This window comes from Rhinatrema bivittatum, chromosome 14, assembly GCF_901001135.1.
Source record: "Rhinatrema bivittatum chromosome 14, aRhiBiv1.1, whole genome shotgun sequence".
NCBI classification, from domain to species: domain Eukaryota; kingdom Metazoa; phylum Chordata; class Amphibia; order Gymnophiona; family Rhinatrematidae; genus Rhinatrema; species Rhinatrema bivittatum.
In genome coordinates, this window is record NC_042628.1 from 27,118,689 (window position 1) to 27,143,816 (window position 25,128).

The 25,128-nt window shown below is 44.1% G+C and overlaps 2 protein-coding genes across 11 annotated transcripts in view; one reads left to right on the forward strand and one right to left on the reverse strand.

The window, feature by feature from the left end:
- The first annotated feature begins 117 nt into the window (after nt 1–117).
- TMEM186 (transmembrane protein 186) lies at nt 118–5,071 on the forward strand. 3 transcript variants are annotated; one of them, XM_029576118.1, is made up of 3 exons: nt 118–391; nt 933–1,083; nt 2,888–5,071. In XM_029576118.1, exons 2-3 carry the CDS (start codon nt 1,079–1,081, stop codon nt 3,633–3,635), a joined length of 753 nt encoding a protein of 250 aa, XP_029431978.1. In that variant the 5' UTR covers nt 118–391; nt 933–1,078; the 3' UTR covers nt 3,636–5,071. The 3 variants fall into 3 exon arrangements, with proteins under 3 accessions (XP_029431978.1, XP_029431981.1, XP_029431980.1); XM_029576121.1 differs by having other exon boundaries at nt 118–298; XM_029576120.1 differs by having other exon boundaries at nt 121–271.
- Nucleotides 5,063–25,128, reverse strand: part of ABAT (4-aminobutyrate aminotransferase) — an 85,020-nt gene continuing 64,954 nt past the window's right edge. For all 8 annotated transcript variants that reach the window (XM_029576111.1, XM_029576110.1, XM_029576108.1 and 5 more), the window contains 9 exons: nt 23,123–23,215; nt 19,867–19,929; nt 18,003–18,066; nt 17,727–17,875; nt 16,857–16,994; nt 15,702–15,869; nt 14,264–14,410; nt 10,736–10,847; nt 5,063–8,795 (listed from right to left, as the gene is read on the reverse strand). In XM_029576111.1, the coding sequence (XP_029431971.1) occupies nt 8,674–8,795; nt 10,736–10,847; nt 14,264–14,410; nt 15,702–15,869; nt 16,857–16,994; nt 17,727–17,875; nt 18,003–18,066; nt 19,867–19,929; nt 23,123–23,215 (1,056 nt within the window). In that variant the 3' untranslated portion in view covers nt 5,063–8,673. The remainder of the gene's footprint in view (nt 8,796–10,735; nt 10,848–14,263; nt 14,411–15,701; nt 15,870–16,856; nt 16,995–17,726; nt 17,876–18,002; nt 18,067–19,866; nt 19,930–23,122; nt 23,216–25,128) is intronic.

A 25,128-nucleotide genomic window follows, 5' to 3' on the forward strand; every position in this document is an offset into this window, starting at 1 on the left:
TACGACTCCCGAAACGCTCCACGCTGCCAGGGCGACAAAAGCCAGCGGGCTGCCAAGCTGGTCCCTTTGGGGTGGACTTCCGCAGACAATAAACGGGAAAGTCCAAGGGAGGGAGGAGGGAACGTCACTGTAGTCTACTCTACAGGGAGACTTTCGAAATAGACTTCCGGTCGCGCATGCGCACTGGGCAGGACAAGATGACCCGGCTTTCTGCTTGCTGGGGCGAGATCACGCGCGAGCGGAATGTGACTGCAGACATAGGGGTCCGAAGGTGGGGTGCCAGCTGCTGTTCCTCGTGGTGGGCGTCACGATGCTTGTAGGGTTTGCACGCTGTTTCGAAAGCAGGGAATGTTAGAGAAAAGCTAATCATTTATATATTTATTTAGCTCGGGTGAGTGTCTGTTTTCACTAAACTAATGGCCTGATAACTTTAAAACAATTTCTACATTTGCTGGGTTTTTTTTTTTTTAAATGTAGATTGTATTTATTATGCATTATGCCTTTAGCCAAATCCATTCAGCTCTGTAGATCAGGGGTAGGAGCTCCGGCCCTGCAGTGCCAAATGGGTCAGGTTTTCAGGATATTCATAATGAATATGCATGAGGTATAGTTTCATACAATGGATACAATGTATGCAAATATACCTCCTTCATATCCACAATAAATATGCATTAATATTCATTTGTGGATATTTTGAAAACCAACTGGCTGGGATCCTCTAGGACCGGTTTGGGAATCATTGCCTTATCCTTCTTTCTGAATGACATCAGAAGCTGATTTTTGCTGGACTCTACAAAATATCAAATTCAATGTTTCTTGCCTCCTGTTTTGGTCTTATTTACATCTCCTTTATTGCTGTATTATTTTTATACTTTTCAGCGTAAAAGATATGTACCTTGTTTTTTACAAAAATCCCTGCATCTATTCTTTAGATCTTGCACACCCTTTGAGTATAAGCGCTGCAGACCTGAAGACAAGTAATTGATGTTGAATGAAGCCTTCTGCTGTTTCTAGGAATAATCTTACATAGCTCCTGGCAGCTTCTGAACTGCAAAGCTGGAGTGATGCAGACACCAATATGATGTAAGCTTGCAAACCTAATATTTGGTATGAGGAAAAGAGAATATGTAAAAGAGACTGCCTTTTTGTACTTTTGTGTCCTCACATTCTTGCAGGCAGGCATTTTTTTTGTAATATTTCTATCTATAAAATTTAGCAGTTGTACGTGAAATAGGGTCCAGTAGCTCAAGTGAAATGTCTTTCTTCTGCTAGGGGTGCAGTAGTAGTGGGAGCTGGGCCTGGTTTTCAAGGCCCTAGAAAAGTGATGTGGGAGGGGACTGCAGGGAGAGTTTGAGGTGCTGCTGGTACTGCCTGCTCTTCTTCCCAGAGCTTAATTTTGGGGGGAATGGCCTGGAATGAAGTTTAAATCTGAAAAGAAGTGCAGAAGAGGCAGAACAGCAGGGGTGTTTGTTTCCAGATTCTTCCTAATCCAGCCCCCCTTCTCCATGTTCCCCCTCCCCTTCTGATTTGAAGGGATCATGAAAGGAGGGGGTGATTCTGGAACAGACACTACACAGCAAAGGACACAAAAAGGGGTTTAATTAGCACAAGTTTGAAACTTATGGAGCAGTAGGGCCAATTATCAAGTCTTCAGTCTTGGCCTTACTGCATGTCAGGACCCAAGTAAGCTATAGCTGGCAATGTAAATCAGTACTGGCTTCTCCATGGAAACTGAACAAATCCAGTAGCATCATGGATCATTTCTGCCCCCCCCCCCCTCTGCTTCCTGCAGGGGCAGGAAGCAGAACAGAGGGTGTTTGAGTTGCTTACCTGGAGATCGGGGTAGCCACATGGCCTTGATGTTTGTGTGATTTCCCAGCTGTGAGGGAGAGTGACCAAGGAGCAGGGCTCAACCTCCCAGCTGCCCTTTGAGTCCAGTGTTCATCAGATGAACATTGAGCCACTGGTGGGAGCTGGGGATGGAGGAGGAAGAGGAGCATGAAGAATGTTTGTACATGTGTAAGAGGGAGGAAGTTCGCAGTGGCCTTCTCCCAGCCCCCCTTGCACAGGCCATACCTGTACCCATGCAAAGTCTGTGGGTGAAAGTAGCCACAGACTTTTCGGTTACCTGCAGAGGTTTGGAGAACGCCCCCATAGTTGACAGCTATAAAGAAAGGGAACCATTTTCAGTAAGCTGCACAGTGACAAAGCATTGCAGGGACGTTTGTGCTCGCCTACCTTCTCTTTAAAGGAACACGGGTAGGAGGAAAAGCACCTGCATGCTTTACCTAGCTCCTGCAGCTAGGGTCCGGGAGAGAAACAAGAACGGATGTAGAACTGAAAATTTCAATTGCTGTGTTACCCGTCCCAAGTTGGGTACTGCCTGGGGCAGTTTTCTACCTCTGTGCTTTGGCACCCGAATGCCTTTGAAAATTGTCCTCAAAGCTGTTCATGGTACCAGAAAATATCAAGGACCAAGAGGGTTTTTCCCCCCTTTTGTGTCTGTGGAAAAATCCTTTTAGTACATCTGACCCCACGTGAAGTTAAAAGTTGTCTTGGTAGAAATGTGAAATCTGTCTCTCTTTTTTTTTTTTTGTCTATTTTTGCTTATAATGCTTGTTACTTTAGAATGGATTAAAAAGAACATTTTCTTGCTTTCCCTGTAAGGCCATCTCTCCTCTTCCTTCCTCTTATTCTGCTTTAGTTTAATCCTCTCTCACTGCTAATCTTGAAACCGGTCGTGGACCAGTTCACAGGTCAGTTGCGGTCACAGTCCAGGATACAATGTAGCTATGACAGTAATGAGCTGTAAGTAAAGTAGCATTCCCTGCAGTCAGAATTTCATTTGGACTTTTTTTTTTTTTTGTGTGTCTCATTTTTCTTTAAGGTGGGGGATCTTCAAAATGACCTTCCATGTTTGCTTGCCTGCAGCCTGTAGGAGGGCTGGACCCGGTGGCCTTCTCGCAAGAGCGAGGCCAGCCGAGGCAATGTGCAGAACCGCTTGGACAGGCAGCCGCATATCATGTCGACACCAGAAGAGAGCATGCAGGTGTGACCGTTTATCACAAGGGAATGGTGGCACAGTGCCGGTTGGGCACAGGCCTCTGCTCAGCATGGCTTCATCGCCTGAAGAGCGGCAGAAGCGGGGTGTCGAGGACTCCCAGCAGTTCACGTTGATATACAGATTTCCAGGCATTCAGTTCTGCAGAGGCTTTTCCAGACTAAAGTTGCTGCAGACTTCCATCACTGTATTACTTCTGCCTCCAGTTTATTACTTTTACTGGACGGGACAGGCTTCCCTTGAAAGTCTTCTGTATTCGACAGGAATTGCCCTCTTTGCTGGTGGAATGTTGTATTCTATAAGTTTCTATCTGCGGAGGATTATTGGAATGATATATTTAAATGAGGTGGGCAGCACAATCAAGGTATCCCATTTGACATTTTGGGGAAGGAGGAAGGACATTTTTATCCCAATAGAAAATGTAATGACCCTAGCAGAAACTGGAGACCACAAAGGTGAAATCCTGCTTCAGTTGAAACGATACGATAACCCCATGGTGTTATATTTTACAATTAAGTTTGGTAAGGTTGTGGATAAAGAGAAGTTTTTGCATGTGTTTGGAAGGGTCCGCTGAATTCACATCTGATGCTCTGTAGGCCTGAAAGTTATCTGTGCCTCCAATTTTCTTTTGTACTCCCGATGCCAAGTTAAATCTTTTTATTCTCTGTAGCCGAAATCCTTTACTTACGGCTTTACCTCCAGGGACTTAGTTAACATGTTTTTCCCATCTTTTGCCAAATAAATACAGTGGGGATCCCCAATCTAAACTTTCAAAGTTAATGCACAATTCACATACCCTAGGAAAGGCCAAACTGGCCACTTATAGGCCGGGTTTGATTAGCACTGGACTAGGCACAAGGCTGAACTTTTTCTGCTGTTGCAAATTGAGCTACATTTTTTTTTAAATTTTAAAATAAAAAAAGTTCCACCTAGAACTTATCTAGCCTGTTTTCTGGCACACATTTTATTTATACATTTTATATACCGTCTTTCCTAATGAAGATCACAACGGTTTACAATAGTGACATACATACTAAAGGTCAACACATCAAGTTTGATAACTTTCGTGGACTCTCGCACTTTGTTACAAACGCTAATCTTCTCAAACATAGACCTACTGCAACTCCCTATGACTAGGCCTTCCGACAGGGCTCATAAAACCTTTACAGTTATTACAGAATGCCACAGCAAAACTTCTGGTGAGAACAAGGAAATCTGACCACATCACCCCCTCTTTGATTATCACTGCACTGGCTGCCAGTACAGTCCAGAACCCATTATAAAGTATTAACACTACTTTTCAGTATTATCCACTCAAGTAACCCCTGCCTGATCGGTGTGCGTCTCTACAACTATACACACCACAATGAACACTCGGATTACAAAATAAAGGATTGACTGTTCCAAAAATGCGGAGTACACATTTATCACACATAAGAGAACGTGTGTTTTCCTTAGCAGGCCCAAAGATGTGGAATTCCCTAGCTGAGACATTACGTTTGATATAAAATAGAGTTTCAAACGTGAACTAAAAACCTGGCTATTCAGAAATGCATATGACCTAACAAACTCCAGAAAACATAGAACCACATTCTTAAGATCAAAGATACTAGAATGGAAGAAATAAAGCATGCTAAGACAACTCGTTGATAATATATGAATACAACTGAAATAGAGCTTAACTAATACATTCTGCTATCCTAGTCTTAGTCATTATGTACATGAAATCTAAGTAGATGTAGATTGATATTAGGGGTTTCAGCCGGTCTTCAGGTGAGATGTGGATCTGGAAAACACCCCCCCCCCCCCCCCTGTTAGAATCCTTCTGTCCCCTCTGCCATGTCTTCAAAGGTTCTTGTTAATAGAACATCAAACCAAGAAGCTATCGGGGATCAGGGAGACACATGGACATACACAGGCATAAGCTTTCTTTCTCTTCAGAAAGCAGGAGGAAAATGACCACCACCCAGCCTCCAAAAACACACGCACATAGCCAGCAAGGAAATTTAATTGAGAAATTTTTATTATTTATTCAAGAATTATTAACACTGAAGCAGATTTCTTACAGCAATATATGTTGACAGTTTCTTAGTTATACCACGATGTGCAGTTAACGCTCAACATTGGGCACTGTAAACAGTCTATTCCTGGTGTGCGCACAGTTTATAATGAGGTCTCACTATGTCAGATTCTGTACCATTATATGCTAAACACATATGGTTCACAATGTTACACAGAGGTGTCAGTAAAAATTATAAAAACACTTAGTTGTATAAGAAAAAAACAGGAGAACACCAAGACTGGAAAGCACTGGTCGTCCAATACAGTAAAAGACGTGCTGAGGACATTTATCAAATCTAATGTAGTGCTACAGATGTCTAATAATTATTTATCCAAAGTGTCCTCCAATGAAGCTTTTCCTTCTCGGATGTGGTGAGTTGTGCTTTCTAGGATTGCAGTGAGAATTAGCTATGCATTTATTTCGAACCATCTGTTGTGCATTCAATAAATCTGGATACATATAAAAATCTCTCTTCTTTTTCATATTCACATTTTTTCTTCATACCCCCCCTCTCTCCCACCCACAGATCTCCCTTCAGTGATCTCTAGGGCCGCTGCCGCCCCCTGCCCCAGTTGTCATACCTGGCTAGTTTAAGGGTTCCCCTAGCAGTCTGAGGGCTGGATGTATCTCTCCAAGGCAACACCCTCCGTGCTGCACATTGGCTGGCGGAGGGGCTGCCACAGTGGTTCCATCAGCCCGGCTGAACCAGCCCTAACTAAACCCCCAACAGAGGCGGGATCTGAAGTCAGATCCTCTGTATGCCGGAGGTACAAGAGCATCCCCAAACTAAACCTAAGTGAACGCAACAGACATTTAAAAAAACAACAACCCATTAAGTCTGAGTAGATTGATTTGGAAATGCAAGGAAACATTTAGATTAAAAGATGAAGATCTACAGAGTTTATTCTAGTGTTTTTCTGTTGCTGGCAGATTAGCTGGTAGTTCACAAAAAGTTATGCTTAACAAAAAAAAAATGACAGCTTTAAAAGTGCTTAATAGTTAAGGATAGCTGTATTTGGCCACCTGCTGGACGGGGGACATAACCCACCGTCTGGGACTGATCCTGGTACGTACAGGGAAGAATTAGTTACCAACTTCAAAGTATTTCTGGCTTTGAGTGGAGACACGGGGTAGATTTTAAAAGATGCGTGCACATGGACGTGCTGATTTTATAATGTGTGTGCCAGCGTGTGCATATTAAAAAATCTGGTGGCCGCGCATGCACAGCGCACGGAGGGGGGGTGTACATTTTTGCAAAGGACGCGTGGTGACGCAATCAGGCCTTCCCTAACCCCCTACCTAACCTCCTACCTAACCTTCCTTCCCCTTCCCAACCCCTATACTAACTAGAAGGAGCCTTTTTTTTTGGTTTCCTAACTCATCTGCTCCTTTGGAGCAAAAGTAAGCTACACGTGCTGGCCAGCTAATGGCCACTTTCCTGTCCGGCCTCCGTCCTGCCCCTCCTAGACCACGCCCCCCTGCCACACCCCTTTTTCAGGACCCAGTACTTGTGCGCGTGTCGGAACTCGTGCACATGGCTGGGCCCTTTTGAAAATGCACGCGGGGCCAGTACAGATTTTTACGCGCACCAGGCATTTAAAATTTGGCTGACAGCCCTTCATAAGGTCTTGACAGTTTGTAACTTGAGCTACTGGCTGGATCTGCCTTCTGTACTGGCAAGAGCCGCCCCTTTCAGGGGGCCATTTTCAAAACCCCAGGGAGGTTGACAGCTCTGCAGGTACTTCTGTATCCGTGGACCTTCAAGTTAATTTCCAAAGGAAGAGACTGCTCCTGCAGCTTCCTTTTAAGAGTAGATGTGGCAGAACGTGTTGGTCCAGAAGTACCTGCAGGGTTTGCCCTGGTTTTTACCTGCAAGCAAAGTCTGCAGGGCAAATATTTGCAGAGATTTGATAATCCAATCTGTGTACATTTTTCTTTTTTCTCACGCCAGTCCCGGGACCGACCTGTGGAACTAGATTTTGCTTTGTGATGCGCAAATGTCAGCCTCAGAGATTTTAATCTGGTAACTCCTTAGTTACCAGACCTTAAAAAAGAGGCAGTTTTCAAAGCAATGTGGGTGGCTGCAGAGTCTGGAGGTGCGCCACACCACGTCTCAAAGGGAACGTACGGTACGTGCGCACTTCTGGTTTTGAGAATTGCCTAGAGGAAAGCATCCCGCAGAGAGTTACCCCCATTGTTTTCCTGCAGATATTTTTTTTCCCCCTGCAAAGCTATACTTAACGTTGCCTCCCTAACTTTTCCCGTGGGTAGCCAGGGAAAGAGTGGACAATTTGTAGACAGTCTAATTACCTGGGTTTTGAAAAGCTTCCTCTACATATCTAATCTCATTGTAGGCCTTTATTCAACAATGACTTCCACATAGTGTGACTATGGAAAACAAATCTTTATTGAAAAAGGCTTTATATACAACCAGCCTTGTTGGATTTTATTTTTAAACAGGTATGAAGAATGTGTAGTGATGCTCAAAAAAAAAAACAAAAACCCAACAAGTGGTGAGAAGGTCAACATTAAAAGGCTATTTCACTGCCCACTGATTTTTACAGCCCCTGTATATACAAGGATGCTTTGCTGAGAACCAGACACCCTTTAAACATAGCTGTACTGAAAAAGCCTCTCTCCACTGTACTGATCTTAAATTGGTTTATGCTACAATAGTTCAATTTTAAATAAGCTGTTACTTAAAAGGCAAAAATAACTAATTTAAACCTAATTCAATAAGGGGATTTGCCAGAGATTATTATTGCATGCAAACGTCCAGGAGCTTTTGCTATTCCAAACTACAGCCCATCCACATGCGTCTGCTTTGAAAGGTTCTAACCCCAGAGGCCTTGCCGCTAGCTTACAGCGTGAGGCTGTGTGATAGTGCCTGATGCAAACACCATGAATCGGGGTCACACCAGCTGAGGGTTTCATAGTAAAAAGCATCATTTCTGCACACACAGTTTGCCCACATAGGGCACAACAGCTTTAAGAACAGGCAAAAAAAATGGAGCAAATGAAACCAGGGGTTTCAAATTGATCCAAAGCCACTTATCACAATCCCCAGTACGCCTCATGGTGGGGGGGGGGGGGGGTCTTATTAGCATCAGAAAGTTTGATTACTCCAGACTTGGCGTAGTTACAAAGACTTATTCGGACATGGTTTATGGAAAAACCAGCAGCTGGAGCCAGTTAGAACAGAATTACTGAGGCAGAGCAACAGCAGAGAGCAGAACCCCCCAGGAGACCCGCCTTCACCTAATGAGTTTAACTTTTGTCCATTGCTCTGTTTTTCATGTTTCTACTGCCAAACGTACATATTATGCCTTACCTGGCACAAGCTGAAACCTAGAAAAGCTACTGTGTTTACCTATGAAAATATAGATATTGTGTGACGTACTGTGTGACAAGTTGTATGGGAAGGTTTGCTCTGGCGGTGACGCAAAACCATCCTCCTTCAGTCCATGAATTCAGCTTCCTATTGTATAGGAAGAGCATGAATTGCATGGTTTTCAAAATATTCTTCAGTCAATGGGGGAGGATCCAGATGTTACTTGAAGTCCGCTAACACATCATTGAAAATGTTCAGGAACAGGTTTGCATGGTGATCCTTGAAGACCAGGGTTGGACGGAAACGGATTGAGCGTTCACCACAGCCTCCCAGTACAACACCTAAAAATGGAGAAACGTAGCTTGATAAGACCCATTACTACTGTACCACTGGTTCAGAAACCATGCGCTCTTGGAACAGTCAAGGTGCAGAATCATGCTATTGCTGTTCCTGTCCCTTATGCTCCCAATTGTATAAATAAAGAGTTAAGCTGGCAGCCTATAAATTCACTAAATAAAATAAGCTAAAGCTTCCTATCATATGCATGCAAAATGGTCTCATGCATATTCATAGTGGATCTGAAAATCCGACTGGCTGAGGGTCCCCCCACTACTCCAGAACATCTGTGAGCTTCCACACGGACGACTTTCTTTTTCCACTTGTATTTCTCTAATGATAAAAAGTAATTAGCCACCGGCCCTAATCAGGTCCTTGTCACTCGCAGTGTTCCCTTTATATTGTTTAGTATTTTTTCCATTAACTCACATCTACTGATTGGCGATGTGCACTATTGCAAAGATTCATTAGGAGGATCTGTACGTCTCTTTAAGGGTGTTTTGGAAATAGAACCACTAGGGGGCGCATGCCCGGGCTAAATATAAGCCGGCATTCACTGGGATTAGTGTCAGGGAGGAAGTGAATCCAGAAAGGAGTTAGGCACTCGAGGTGGGCAATCTCTCTCCTCTGCAATCCATCTGGCAAAGGGCCCAGCACGTCCATGTTACCAGAACTGTTGGACTGGACTCCTGGGCAGTGCCACCTAGCCGGGACCATGGATATCGGCTTCATTTTGGACCAGCACCCTTATTCAGGGAGAATTCCCTGGGAAGAAGAGAGTACTGAATACCATCTCCTGAGGAAGGACGACCCATTTTTGTCACTGCAGTAGAGACGCAGAGGATGTGACGCTATTTTGGAGTGGGAAGATGTAGAGGAAGTGCGTTGTGTCTGGTGGTGGTGCTCTAACTCTCTACTGTGTCTGAACCTGCGAATCCCAAAAAAATATATCAGACACTTGACTTATTTTATTTCCTTTGCTGGAGCCCCAAACCAGAAACTAAAAGTTTCGCGGGTTGAAGAAATCTTTTGAGTAAGACCATCTTTAATTCCAAGGCCGTGAGAGCATGTGCTTGGCGTATCATTCAAAGGAGGAGGAGTCTGCGTCAGGGACTTGCATTGATTGGGGTGCAGTCCGATGCCTCACAGAGGAGAAGGAAGCGGGAGGAATACAGCTGTAGCCTCCGAGCCAGGTCCGCTGCGCCATCTGCTTGACCAATTTTGTTGATCTGAACCCAGAGAGCGCCTGGTGCTCAGCTCTTAAACGGACATTGGGCATTCATTTTATGCACCCCGTCAGGGGATTACATAATCTAGAGAGCCCACTATAGTAGGGGTCTCAACCCCTGCGCCATTCATGTTCATAAGCAAGCCTGGCTTTCAGGATAGCAAAAAAAAAATAAAAAATATATATATATCTTTATATAATTTTTCACATCCTGAAAGCCAGAACTGGCTTAATTTGTATAGTTTGGCCTTCAGTGAGGGCCCTTCCACTAGAAGACCCCGGGAAGCAAAGTCAAGGGTCAAAAGCACAATTGCCAGACTGCAGTGTTTTAATGGTTTTATGACCAGAAGGAAACCAACAGTTCTAGTTGTGGTAGCTTCTGAAAATGAGACATTTTGGGTTGGAAACTGGTGTGTGAAAATAGATAAAAAACAGTTGCTACAAATGTGTAGCGATTTAATTTTGTGGTGGGATGCCACATATAAAAAAAAAGAGGTGATCCCACTGTCCTGCCTTAGACTCAATATGTGGAGATGGCATGGTGAGACCTCCGAAAACGAGCACCAGGTTATGTCTCTGCTCCGGACCAAAAAAAAAATATTATTGACTTGTTTACATTTACTGGCAGGGATTTTAAGACGTTTTACACCCCGAATGCTGTTTTTCAGCACTAAAAAGTATATGCCAGAGAACACTTACTGGCTGATTTCGCCTTACCTTTATTTCTGGTCTGTATAATCAGTTTGTTCCTGGTGGCATCATCTGGGGCATCGAAAGAACAGAATGTCCCTTGCCCCCTCGCTCTGCTCATCAGATGTGGATAACGAGCCTGTAAGTAACGGAGAACACCGATGGGTTTGGACTCTGCGTAAATCTGATCTCAGAGTCGCAGCTGTGCTGGAGGCGCCCTTCCTCCACTTTTGTAAGCACACCAGCAGGGTTATACTGCTCGAACAGATGATGCCCACGGGCTTGCCGTTTACTAATTTAACTTAAGCGCAGACTGCAGATGCTGCAGCGATGGGTTTCTTAGAAAACCCCCAGATCAGAGCAGCGGCTTCCTTCTTCTGATGAATCCTGGCAGCAAGTACGAGCGGGGGTGTGAGGGATTTCCCTTTGTAATTTTGTTTGTCATCAGCACAAACTAGGATTGCCATTGCCTACGCAACAGTAATAAGAGTTCTCCGTCTGGGGTTCCCAAGCAGGTCCTCACGGAGCAGCTGGCCAGTCTGCTTATCAGGAACTCCACAGTAAATAAGCACGGGATACCTGGCAACCCGGTACATGAAAATCTCTCTCGCGCATGTTTGTGGATATCCTGATAATCACGGTCTGGCTGGCTGGCAAGCTGAGAACTACTGCTTTTAAACAACAAGCTTGGAAAAGTGTATTCTATGGAGTAGACAACAGATTTAGAAGATTCTTTTTTTTTTTTTAAATCTCTCACACTTACCTGGGACAAAATGCACTCACCATGTATACTCGCTATGGCCCTTGTTCCACATTTCTTTTGAGGGTGGTGAGTGGTAGGAGTAAAGGACGAGTGCACCCCACCACCATGGAACTCCCTCCTCGCCTCCTTCCACCCTAGCACAGTCATCTCTCCCCTTCCCTACTCCAGTGCAACCCCTTATCCCCTCTCCTCATCCTGTCATACTCTCTCCTTCTGCCCCCAATTCACTCACTCTCCTCTGCTTCTCCCGCTCCCCATTGTTCTTTAGCTGGCAGGGCCTAAAGAATCTCACCAGCCTCGGTGCCGATTCCTGGCTCCTCCTCTTCCTGTCAACACCTTTTTAAACTAACGCGTGAACCTTTCCTGTTCCCAAGAAAGTTAAGCATGTAACTTCCTGCACACGTAAAGGGGAAGAATTACACAGACTGACAACTGGCCAGACGCAGCAGGGCCCCCCTACAGTGCCTACTGTAAAGAATAAGTGAAAAAAAAAGGAACCATGTAAGAAATGTAATATTAATAAAAATTACAGCTGGTCTTAAGGTAGCCCCTGTGCCAGGCAATATGCTTTGGTTGGGGGGGGGGGGGGGGGTGAGAGCTCAGGGAATTGCATGTCCGTAGGGCTGGAAGGTCGACTCCTCCAAGGCTCTGTGGTCACCTTTCCTTCCTCTCCAGGCTAATTGGTCTTCCTTCTATTTAAGACGTGGGAGGCTGAGATGATCTTGCTAAGATTTGAACCTGTACATCACAGATTTACGCAGAGAGAGGCGGACTCTGTAGAAAACAATGCTCTCTTTGGCTCAAGAAAGACAGACAGGCTTGCAATCACGCTCCTAATCACTTAAGTGGATTTTAATTGCCAGAGCCTTCGGTCCATCTGGTCCCCTGCACACACACGGCTGCCAGCTGGCTCCAGTCCTGGTTTTAGCCCAGCGCATGCAGGGACCTCTACTTCTCATGCCCCCTAAGCAAAGCAAGACTGCAAGTCCCTGCCTAGACTGCGGTAAAACCAGGACGGGATCAACCGGCCTTGAAAAACCGGTGCTGCTTGGCAACTCTAAGGCACACAATACGATTGCCACTATCTTCGCTCAACGTCAGCGTATGTGCTCCAGAATTCTCAGGCTAAGCAAAAATCAATTCAGGTGTCTGTCTGCTGCAGAACATAAACAAAATCTGCCATGTTCCTGCGGAGCAAGCTGATCCTCACTCATCCACAGCCTGCAAAGCGCTGCTGGGTGAACGCTTTGCCTGATACTGCAATATAAATCCCAAGTGGATACTGATTACTACTGTCAGTTCTCTCCCAGTTTTGGCACGAGAACAGAGGGAGGAGAAAGTGAAAGCCCCCTCGGAGCGCGGATATTCCAAAACGGGAAACAACCAAGTCATTTCTCAGCTCAATCACCCAAATTACCAGACTGAACTAATGATGAGGTCCGGGAGAAAACAATAAATGCCAGAACAATAGAAATATAATTTTGGGGGCCAAGCAGGTTTCCATTTGCTGCTTCCAGCTGAACTGGGACCAGGGCTGGGATCCAGCGCCTCCGTTCTTTTCTTTTATTTATTTAAAAGCATTTATATACCGTTTTTTAAAAAATAAATTTTTGTCAAAACAGTTTACACAGGTGAAATAAAACCAAAAATAATCAAAATAAAATAGATTTTTTTTTTTAAAATATACATAAAATAATCAATAACTAGTCAGAGTGCTAGCATGAAAGACTTTTATAAATAAAAAGTGGTGCCATAGGACTTATTATTTCTGGGTAGGTGAGAAAATGTAAAATATAAGGGTTGAATTAATATTGCAGAGGTGGAATGTCAATTAGAAATGTATAGAGTGAAGGTTATGGAGAGTGTAAGTAGCTTTGCAAATTGTAGTTTGGGTGTTAGTAAACGTTTAATTAGATGAGGTACTGAATGCTAGTTGAAAAAGGTGGGTTTTGAGAGATTTTTTGAAATGGGAGGGATTGGATATTGAACGAAGAGGATTTGGTAAGGAGTTCCAGATTATTGGTCCGGCTCTCGAAAAGGCTCTCTTTCTGGTGAGATCTAAGCATTGATTTTTTCTCCTATTCTTGTATCTCCTGCCAATTCACTTACCCCAGTCCTTGGCTGGGGTGGGAGGGGGGGTCATGCCCCTGACTCCTTCCAGACCCTTATGAGCACAGGCGCTAAAGCTGTGATATCCGGTACCGGTGATATCCGTGTACCGTGTACCGGATATCACCGTTACACGGTAACTGGAAGTCCCTTCCCCCACAGGCTGTGAACACCATCTCTGCAGCATTGCCCAGCCCTGGCCGAACTGGGGTGGTAGGCGGCCTGACCCCAGGGACTGAGCCATGCTCTTCTGCACGGCAGTGCCCGGCCCTGCAGACGTTTTAGCTCCACTGAGGTGGGCGGAGAGGGTGGGGATTGGGGGGGGGGGGTGTTTGTTTAGGTAAAGTGGGGGGGGGGGGGCACGTGTTCTACCTGTTCATTGTAAGACATTTACTTGTAAATGTGATTGTTCTGTTATAATGTAAACCGAGTTGATCAGTAATTCTGTTATTGGAAAGTCGGTATATAAAAATGCTAAATAAATAAATAAATAAAGTGGGGGGGGGGCACGTGGATTGCATTTTCAACAGAACCCCACCCGCAGAAAAAGAGCTGCAAGCGGTCACGTGTGACCCGCGGCGAGTCTGAAGGCGAACGTCCACGCGCACGTACCGCCTAGAGAACCGGGGCAGGACCCATGGGGGGAAAGATTTCGCGTCCCTGTGCCAACGTGACGTCATTACCTGCAGGTCCAACAGCCCTTTGTGCAGAACCTTCCCTGCTTGCACTGCGTTGTTCACGAGGCCTTCTTTCTTGATAACATTAAGCACCTCTTGAAGCATAAGGTTCTTGGAGGGTTCTCCGAGCCAGGTGTTGAAAATCCGAAAAGGCTTGTAAAAGAAAAAGAAGGAGCCATTTGTAATCTGCCTGGTATAACCTGGGCTTGCCCCGTAGAAAGTCCTGAGCAAACGGACAATCCATGAAAAACTCACATTCCCCAGCCCACTTTCAGTTTTACAACATAACCTCTAATGGTTCTGCACGCTGAAAATCCTCCGTGCAGAAAGCACAGCAATTCTAAGCTCTTGGTTTAAAACATTACTGTTTGGACATTATTAAGAGGGTACCCAAAATCTGTTTCTTTTGGTTTTTGTATGCAGACTTTCGCAACGGCGTTTTCCTTGGATCAGCAGACGCTGTGGTCTGGTCCTATAACCAGTGACTGGGGATCGCTCCTAAATGGGGGGAGGGGAGGATGGGGAGAGTGCTAGGACACTTTCTTGTTTCTGCAGTGGGCACAGCATTTATTTTAGAATGAAATAAAAAACAAACATTGTTAGTTTCACCCTTCAAAGTTTTCTCCGACTCCATCTGCTGGAAGGGGGACATAACTCGCTGTCTGGTCTGATCCGGGTATGTACAGGGAAAAGTGGTTAGAAATAATGATTAACAAAATAAATTATATATATATATATGTATACACACACACACATACACACACACACACACACACATACATACATGCATACATGGTGATGTCTTTTTTATTGGATGAATCTAATACATTTCAGGGCTGATATTTAAAAAAAAAAAAAAAAAAAAAAGCTTGGCTCCTATATTTAGGCCTCTAAATTAAGTACTTAAATTAGGCACCTATTTTCAGCTGAACCTAGGTCCCTAAGTTTTCAGCTGAAAATTCACATAAATTTAGGTTCCTAAAAGTTAATGTAGGAGCCTAATGAAACTAGGAGCCTAAATTTAGACACTTAGCCATAGTAAATTTTCAAAAAGGACAATTTAGGAGCCTAACTCCGAAAGTTTGGAGGCTAAACCCTTTAAAAATTGGTCCCATCTTGATTACCTTTTGGGAACTATACTCCATCAGGTAAAAACAAAAAAGACCAAAAAGGGAGTATAGCTCCCAAAGGTGGTCAGGAAATGTGTTTAGTTAGTTGAATAAAAGGGTTTCACCTAATATTTCCACGCATTCAAGTGGAACCACACTGCTTTATGTAAATGGTTCAGCTTGCTGTCATCTTAAAATTGCATCCGATAAATCTAGGAAAGATTATGTACACTTTCAGTGGCTCGGTCTGGTCTGACAGATTCAGTCCGGCCTCTTCTCGCGGCAGGGCAGCCCCGCTTGCGAGGAAGGGACGGCCACGTGCTCGAGGTACTTACGGCATCTGGCCTGAACTCCTCCTTGTGGAAGAATCCTCCGGTCATCATCTTCTTACTGAACGTTATGATGTCCGCTGGGTCCTCCATGGCCCAGTGCTCGTGGGCCCAGAATTTCCCCGTAGCACCACAGCCTGTCTGCACTTCATCCACCAAAAATGCACAGCCATGCTGTCCGGAGGCAGAGGGATGTTTGGGAATTCAAAAATTTGAAGAAGAAAAAAAAATATGACTATGTTTATCTTCTTGCACCAGAAGTTAATAGATTTTATTTGTACACAGAGGAAAATGCAAGCTAGATATACTACGCTTCACTACTTTTATGGGAGGACTTCGTTTTCCCTGTTTAAGGAAGCATGCATACGGTGCAGTTTATTTTTTATTAAATCGCTTTTGTAACAGCAATTATCCCAATCACCTAATATTCTGTTACCAACATGCAGGACTTCAGGACTGCTAGTTATTGCTGGAAGTCGCAGGATCCTGGATGGGGGGGGGGGGGGGGGGGGGGGGAAGAGAATGGCAATCTAGTCATGGGGGAGATCAATTTTCAGCCTGATTGTGGAGCTTGCACATAGCAAGCTCATCTTTAAAAGGAAACTCCCAGTGGAGTTTCCCTTTGAAAATTTCTAGCCCAGTGGGGGATCACGAGTACAAAAGTACCCCGCAGGGTTCCCAGCAGAAAGATTCGCAGGAGGTTATAAACAAACTCCCCGTGCATTCTTTGCTGGAATGGGCCTGGTGCTGCCCCCCCCCCCCCCCCTTTTTTCTCCGGTTCGTGGGAGGGCAGTTTTCAAAGGGGCTGTTTCCGTAGGTGAACACCCGCTTACTTGCAGAGAATCCCTTTGAAAACTGCCCCCATTGGTGAAAAAAAAAGGAGCAGATCCACGACAATAATTCACACTTCACATGGCAAGCCATAAAACCAAGCTAAATATTCTGCGAAGGCTGTATTTCTTCACCTCTGCATTCCCAGGGGACCTGCTCAGTTGAATTCCTTCATGGCTGCCTGCCTTTTGTTATCCTAAGGATTTCTGCCTTACAGTGCTCCAAGTCCTCCTCTATGTCTTCTCCAACTGAATCATTTAACATGGGCTGCAGGGACAACACTTAGGCAACGCCCTGTGAGCCATGTGAACACCTGTCCTCTAGAATGACCTTTCTGGCAATGTTCCTCAGCTTCCTGAAGAAGTCGCTGGAGGCATGGTTGTCCCCTCCCTCCGACTGGATTGGCTCGATAATTATTCCAGCTACCGTCTTCTTCTTTTTCCTGTACTTCACAATCAAATCTTCCACCTAGACAGGAAACCAGAAAAATGACCTTTTTTTTTCTTTCTTTCACAGCTCGTTAGCAAGTATTGAAAGCTATGAAAATTCAACTGCGGCCTGCACAGCCGTTACTGCAGAAATGAGAGGCTGAACCACGCTCAGAGCTTACGGTAGTTTGAAGTTGAAAAAAAGTGGGCTACATAACGAGCCACCGCTAATTACGCTACCATATAAAAACGGCATTTTGTTCTGGATTATGTGGTAAACTATAAAGAGTATTTTGGGGTAATCGGACATTTGATTAACCGGACTCATCAAGTCGTAAAGTCCGAGGCATGGGCTCAAAACCATCGCTGCAAAATAACATTCCCCCTCCGATGGTCAACCAGCCAGTCAGGGAAAAAGCGCGATTACTGGCTTACATTCCCCAGGATTGTTGAACAGGAATTTTGCTCTTGAAAAAAAAAAAAATCAAGGGGGGGTCAAATGAAACGAATCAAATATAGTGACATAGTAAATGACAGCAAACTGGTCCATGCAGTCTGCCCAGTGCTATCTAGGGATGTAAGTGCCACTCTCCACAGGTTACCCGGTGCTTCATTGCCTTCTTCTGTATCCAGGGACAACTTTGTGTTTATACCACTGTTTTTTGAATTCTGATACATTTTTGTCTCCAGCATCTCTTATGGAAGGCCACTGCAGGTGTCCACCCCTCTCTCTCTCCACGAAAAAATACCGGTGTCTGAATCTTTAGATTACCTCTTCCAGGCAACGCGCTTCTTCCTGCTCGTTCTCCTTAACAAAGTCCTCCAAGGGGTACTTAAGGCGTGGAAAAGGGGCAATAGGCCAGTCGAAGGCGGGGATGTCCAGTTTGTGAATTGCTTTAGAATGCGTTGCAGTTAAGCAGCCTAAGACATGAAAACAAAACAAAACAAAAAAATCACATACCTTTGGGAGCTATCGCAAAGAATAAAAAGAAACGAGGCATGAAAGATTTGTAGAGCAAAACATAAAAGCCTTCGTTTTTGTCCTTACCCATGGTTCTCCCGTGGAATCCCCCCATAAAGGATAAAATGCTGTAGTCAGGACAACCTGGGGCCTAAAGACAAAGCAAGAGAGAGAGTTTCCAACTGGTTCCGCATTCACCAGACAGGTCTGATCCAGTCCGGGGCTTATCCCATTGCATGCAGGGACTTGTAGTCTTACTTTTCTTAGAGAATGCAATAGGGAAATCAGAACGTCAAGCCCCTGCATACAATGAGGTAAATCCAGGCCTGGTTCGGCCCTGTCAGGTGAGTCTAGAGCTAGAACAGTAAATCATGGAAATATTCAGGCAGCAGCTGCAGATATGTAGCAGTGTGGTTATAAAAAAAAAGACAGGACACAGCAGATTACCAGAACTAGGAAATATGACAGAGTAACGTATAGATGTGTGACCCTGGGATCCCTAAATTGTCTTTCAAGCCGATGCTATATCATGCACTGGCTGCAGCGCACGATTTAACCTGAGACTGGACGCGCGTCCATATCCTGGACAGGAGGCTCAACCCACGGTCTAGACTGATCCGGGTACGTACAGGGAAATGGGGATTAGTGCGTCCAATTGCGCGCATAGGTAATAACGCTCATCACGTGCAAATGCTTGTTGATGAGGCTATTATTGAATCCCCATCCATGCCAAAAAAAATTATATATATATATATATGTATATGCGCCAGATGCGCACATTTTTACTCTAAAAAATTTAACGCCAGTTCCAGAGAAGGCGTTAAGTCTTGAGGAGCCCAAAAAGTGTACAGAAAAGCAGAAAATACTGCTTTTCTGTACTTCCTCTGACTTAATATCATGGCGATATTAAGTCGGAACTACTAAAAAATGAGAAATGTCCCAAAAAAAAAAAAAAAAAAAAAAGCGTGCTTGCGGTCAGGTTAGGTAAACAGACGCTCTAACACTGAACGCCCTCTCCCGGGTGCCCACTGCCGAGGAGGCGTTAGGGGTTATGCATTTTCCCCCAGTGCCTCCGTTTTACTGCAGCAGCCCATTTGCATTTAGCGTTGGGCACCCCGGAGAGGTGGATCGGTGCATATTAAGGGAGCGGGCGCTCAATCATGAGTGCCCCTTTAATGCACGCAGATATTGCCCCGGGCTCGTTTGTTAGTTCTTCTTTTTAGGATTTTTTTTTTTATACTTTGCAGACCATCCCTGCAGGCTCCGCTCCGTGGAGGTCAGCTGGGATTGGTCAGCAGCGCAGCACGTGGAGTACGGTGATTGTTGCTTTTTTTTTTTTTTTTTTTATGGAGTAAGATTAAGGGAGTAAGAGTGTTCCCCAATTTCAGGCCCCACAGCCTGTTCCAAAAGGGGGGAAAAAAAAAAAAAAAAGTCTTTACACTTGTCCGCCTCCTCATGGAACTGGGAGGGACAGAACTTAGAAGAGAAGTTGAGATTTTGGAGGATTTTACTTTTTTTCTGTGAGCTTTATTCTTGAGATCAGCGCTTACCCAGGAGGGAAGTCATCCCTGGCAAGAAGGGGGTAGGATAAAGGGCTGTGTATCCTTGCTGTGGAGAGGAGCAGTGCTCTGGGTCCTAGACCTGGGCCCCAGCCTCACCTGGCCCCAGCGTCTGGGTCTAGGCATGGTCTGTTTTTCATTTACATTGAAGTCAATAGGGCCTTTTCTCCATGGACTTCACGGAAAAACAAAATAGCTAATTGGACAAGAGAAGGAACTTTTTTTTTTAATTTGTCCCAAAACTAATAAAACGAATGGAGGCACCCACCAAATGAACCAAGCCAAATTTTAAAAGGCTGCACATTCCTATTCATTTTTCCATTTTGACTGCACCCAGGAGGTGGCTGCACCGAGCTCGTCTGTCAGACTGGGGAAGAGTGATTGGGAGTTACCTGGTTAATCATGCAGGTCTCTAGTTCTTCTTTAGTGACGCCACTGTGTCCCCTTTCCTTGTTCTGCAAAACGAATAACCAGACTTGAATTAGACATGTCTGCTCAACAGCAAAAAAGGTTTCAATTTGCCTTGCAACCTAGATTTTTGTCCTTCTAATTCTAAAAGGTTGAGGAACAGAATTAAATAGTACAATAAACGTGGCAAGAACATTTAGGGTGGAAATTGAAATCCAGAACCTCCAGGACTGGATTCTCAGAAACACTCCCTGTTCCACGTGCAAGACCCCGAGGCCGGCTGAGCTCCAGGGTCTCAACGCACGGATGAGAAGCTGGTGCAGAGAAGAGGGTTTAGATTTGGGAAAGGTCAGCCATCCTGACCGGATGGGCTCTACCTTAACCAGGGGTGGAACTCAGCAGCTGGCAAGAACATTTAGACAAGAGAGAGAACAGCCTTTAAACTAGACCATGAGAGAAGCCAACAGTTGCTCAGAAGCACACGGTTCAGAAGGATGTATCGTCTGAGGATACTTGTTAAACAGAATACTTCAGTAGAGAGGTTGCGGTGAAGGCTTAAGTAACCCAGATAATGTAGGGAAAGAGCACACAGATGTGAATGACTCCACCCAGAGATACGAATGACGTTGCATTGCCCTGTATTGCCTGCTAATAAGCAAGCTGTGAATGCAAATAGAAATAAAAATACAAATAAAAAACACATAAATATCTGTATGTGAATGCCAGAAATCTGAATAGTAAGGTAGGAGACTTGGAACGTACGACATTATAGGAGTATATAGGCATTTCAGAGACGTGGTCGCAGGGACATCGGTACTAGGATATACATTTTATCTATGTGACAGAGCAGATCGAATTGGTGGAGGGGTGTTTTATATATAAAGGAAGCAGAGTTACGCATGACAAAAATCCAGCAGGAAATAAAATACTATGGCATCCTTATGGATAGAAATCCCTTGTGTGATGGTATACCACCATCAACTGGGCCAAGATGAAGAAATAAGACTCTGAAATGCTAGCAGAAATTAGAAAGGTAAATAAATATGGCAACACAGTAATAATGGGAGATTTCAATTACCCCAGTAGTGATTGGGTCACTGTCTCAACAGGACATGCTAGAGAAGTTAAGTTTTTAGAGGCCATAAATAACTTTCTTGGATCAGTTGGTCGTAGAACTGACAAGAGGGGCAGCTACTTTAGATCTGGTCCTCCATGAAATGCATGACCTGGTGCAAGGGTTACACTGGTGGGGCTACTCAACAATTGTGATCATAATGCAAACAAATCTGACATCACTGGAGAGAGGACATCAAGTGCTGCAGTAGCATATAAAAAGGGAGATTATCATTGAGTGAGGATTTTAGAAAAAAACACCGAGAGGAGCAGCTGCAAAAGTTAAAAGATTCCATGAAGCATGGACAATGTTTAAAAATATCACCACAGAGGCCCAGATAAAATGTATTCCATGCATTAAAAGTGGTCACAGAAAGGCCAATCAACTGCCAGCATGGATTAATAGTAAGATAAAAGAGGCAATTAGCTAAAAAGGCAAGTAGAAAGCAAACCCAAATGTATAAACTAGGCAAAAGCATTAGCACTGGCAAGTTAGATGTAACAGAGTAGTAAGATAGGCCAAGAGAGAATATGAGAAGCTTTGGACAAGTGTGGACAAAGTTCTATAGGAAAAGTCCATAAAACATGAACCAAGTAGACTAAAGAGAGCTATTGTTATCCATGGGAGTGAGTAACACAGGTACTTGCGGCCAGACTGGCAACTTAGAGACAGGATGGTGGGCTCAAATGGACCTTAGTATGACCATGTATGGCATTTCTTATGTTATTAGGCTCCTTTGACCTAACAAATTAAAGGCAGGAAAAATATGCAGGACTATATTTTCCAATAAAAAGTTTGAAAAGCCTTAATCTGTAACTCACAGGAAATTGAGCTGCAAGTTGCACAGGGTTTCCTCCAGGTGCCAAAGGGTTAAAGTCACTGCAGCATTTGAGCATAAACTGCACTTCCATAGACAGACAGCCTATTATATACTACTATTTATTTTTCCCTCCACGAAAGTGCATCGCCCCACAAAACAGATCCTCCCACATTCCCAGACCCAGGCAGCACTGGAAACCCTTGCTGGGCCCAACAGCTGGCGGGACATCACTTTTCAGAAGGTCCCTCCGTGCAATCGCAGGGACGGTGACTTTTAAACTGGCGCGCAGATGCCCTTTGGCGCGCGTGAGTATATGCACGCGTGTTATAAAACAGCCTGTCCACGCGCACGTATGTGCCCAGTTTTAAGTGGGCGCACACCCATGCGCGTAAATCCAACTTCTACCGCGTAAGTTGGGGAATTTTAAAAGGGGCACGTGTCCGTGTCATTGCCAAGTTTCACCAGTTCGTCCACCAGTACAACCAGTTAACAGATAGGTCCTCCGCCCCCCCCCCCCCCCCCAGGTTGAATAGCTTATACTCCCCCTAGTTACCCAGACCCAAGTAAAACCCCTCAGGCATGGCTAGCTTTTTATTTTTTTAAATTTACACTTCATTCCTAGCAGAAGCAAACTTACGCGGCAGGGGATCTGTCTTGTCTTAGGGGTGCGCATTTGCGAAGCATTCGTTTGTTTTGTATGCTTCGGGTCACGACTATTAACAACGTGGCGGAGTCTACAGATATGCGTGCTAACCGGGCCTAGAGTTTAATCTGCTGAAAACGGATGCGGCAACTTTGGCTGGACGCCTCTGAAGCGAAGCACGGCGCGATGTCGGGCTGGGCTCTTCGCTTCATAACATGCGTCAATGTGAACACGTCCCACTTAAAATAATTAATGTGCACAGGGAAGGAAGCAACCTTTTTTTTTTTTTTAATCCCTTTGCTTTTATCTGCAATTCTTCTAAAAGTTTAAAAAATGTAATGAGCACAGAGAGGCAAGACCTAATGATTATAAGTGACCCAAAGCATATAAAGCAAACGAATAGTTAGCCAATGCACGGGTGTTATGAATCGTTCTGCCACAGATATAATAATTTTTTTCTAGCTGAAGTCTGCCTGCAGGAGACATTTAAGAAAATTATAAAACATATAGGGGAAGACCATTTAATAGAGCCATATATATTAAAGCTTTCTTTAGTCAACCACTAACTTGAGGCAATAGGAATTTGATTTCTAAACCCTCTTTACAACCATAAGCAAGATAAAAAAAATATTTGTTATGCTACAAGCTTAAGTATATACTCACCCTATACCACATGAAGATTACTTTAAAGGCATTTTCATTGGCGCAAGAGCCACAGGCCATAGTAATAATCTGATTCAGGTTCTTGGGTGCCACCTGTACAAAACAAGAAAATACCCAGTATTAAATTCACATGGAAACAATGTCACATTGTTGGCGACATCAGTTTTTTTTTTTTTTAATCTCTGCTTTGATTTTCACACATTCCAGCAAGGCCATCACCAGCACACAACACTGTTCCCTCTCTGTCCTGATATAGGATACCCTTTCAGTTTTTCTCTGTCTCCATCTGCTGGACAGGAGGCTCAACCCCACTGTCTGGACTGATCCGGGTACGTACAGAGAATGAGCTCTATAGATGTTTGGGTTTTTTAAAATTAGGGAATAGCTCCATGAATATCCTAAAAAGGTAATCTGCAGTCATCACAAGATAATTCTTTACAAGTTCTTTCACCTAAAGAAGGGAATCCAGTCAAGACATGGAAGGCGGCTTTTTCATTCTGTGGCCCAGTTATGTAGAATTCAGTGTCTAGAGAAATTCGTTCAATAACAGAGTATCCAGGTTTTCACAAGCATGGTAAAGCATGGTTCTTTGCATAGCTTCTGAACAATGGAACATGAGAAGGTTAGTGGGTTCTTTGGTAAATATGGAGCAATTCTGTAATTTTATTCTTTTTATCCTTTTATTGTCTGAATTTTATATTTGTTGATTGTAGATTTTAACTTTATATTGCTGTTTTTTGTATATTTTTAAGTTTTTGCTAAACTGTACATTTTATTATGTTGTATATTATGTGTGTATGTGGGTTTTTTAAACCTGCCCGAAGCCTCTTTTGTTTTTAATTTGGATGGGTGGCATATAGGTCAAAACATTAAAAATAATAAAATAAACCAGTCAGACAAATAACTAGAAAATAGAGCAGGAGTGTTCTTAACACAAGGTCCAAATGTAGAGTGAAAACCAGGACTGTATGTAGCTCGTCTTATACAGCTTGCTCATACTGTATTTCTGTTTCTTATCCTGCCATTTCAGGCACAAGGATTGCTCAAAGCGGCTAACAAATCCAAGTTATATTATATGATATCTATAAGATATCATATCAAATATATATTTAAATAATTACAGCAGAAATCCATTCAATATAAAATTAATCTAAAATTCCATGAATAAAAATGTCCTAGCACCACCCTATCAGTGACCCAGACTGTACGCATGTGAACCTGGATCACTGTACTGGTACTGTATCTGGCACAGCTTTCAGTAAATCTGAATCAGACACAAAGCAATGCAGCATGAGGATTACATAGACACGATCACGTTTGCATTAAGCGCTCTGGACCACAAAACTCATGCTGCTATAGTGCTTCTTGGCAAGTTCAATCAGCGTGTTTCAAGGCTGACCAAACTAAACGAAGTTCATGTTTTTTTAATCCTCATCTTTCAAGACTGGAAATCACCAGGCCAGCTCGCAGGCCCAGAAGCAGCGCAGTGTGCTGTGGTGCAGAAAACCCGGGTTTGATTACGTGGCTTGGCTTTTGCTCCCTGGGCCAGCCGGGGCTGGTATTGCTGCAAAGGCAATGTTCACAGCTCCTGGGGATAACCCCCCCCCCCCAGAGCTGCAGCCATTGCTTAACAGGGACGTCTGCTGGCTGGCTTTTATTTATTTATTTATTTTTAATTTTTATATACCGATGTTCCTGTAAAGAATACATATCGCACCGGTTTACAAGGAACTGAACAGACGCCTCCAGGGCGGAAATACATTAAAACAGTCGCCTCAAGGCAGAATACATTAACACAAGTATACAGGAAAACTATTAAAAGAGAAATGATGTAGGGAAAGGTAATTTTAGGCTTTTAGGCTTTTAGGGTGCATGCAAAGCAGATTCCAGAGGCAGTTGCAATTTGCCAAGGACTGTCACTCACCTTTCCAAATATGAACTTGAGGTGAGTCATCAACAGGTAGAGTACACATTTCTCTGTCCCAGAGGGCTTACAATCGTGCAGG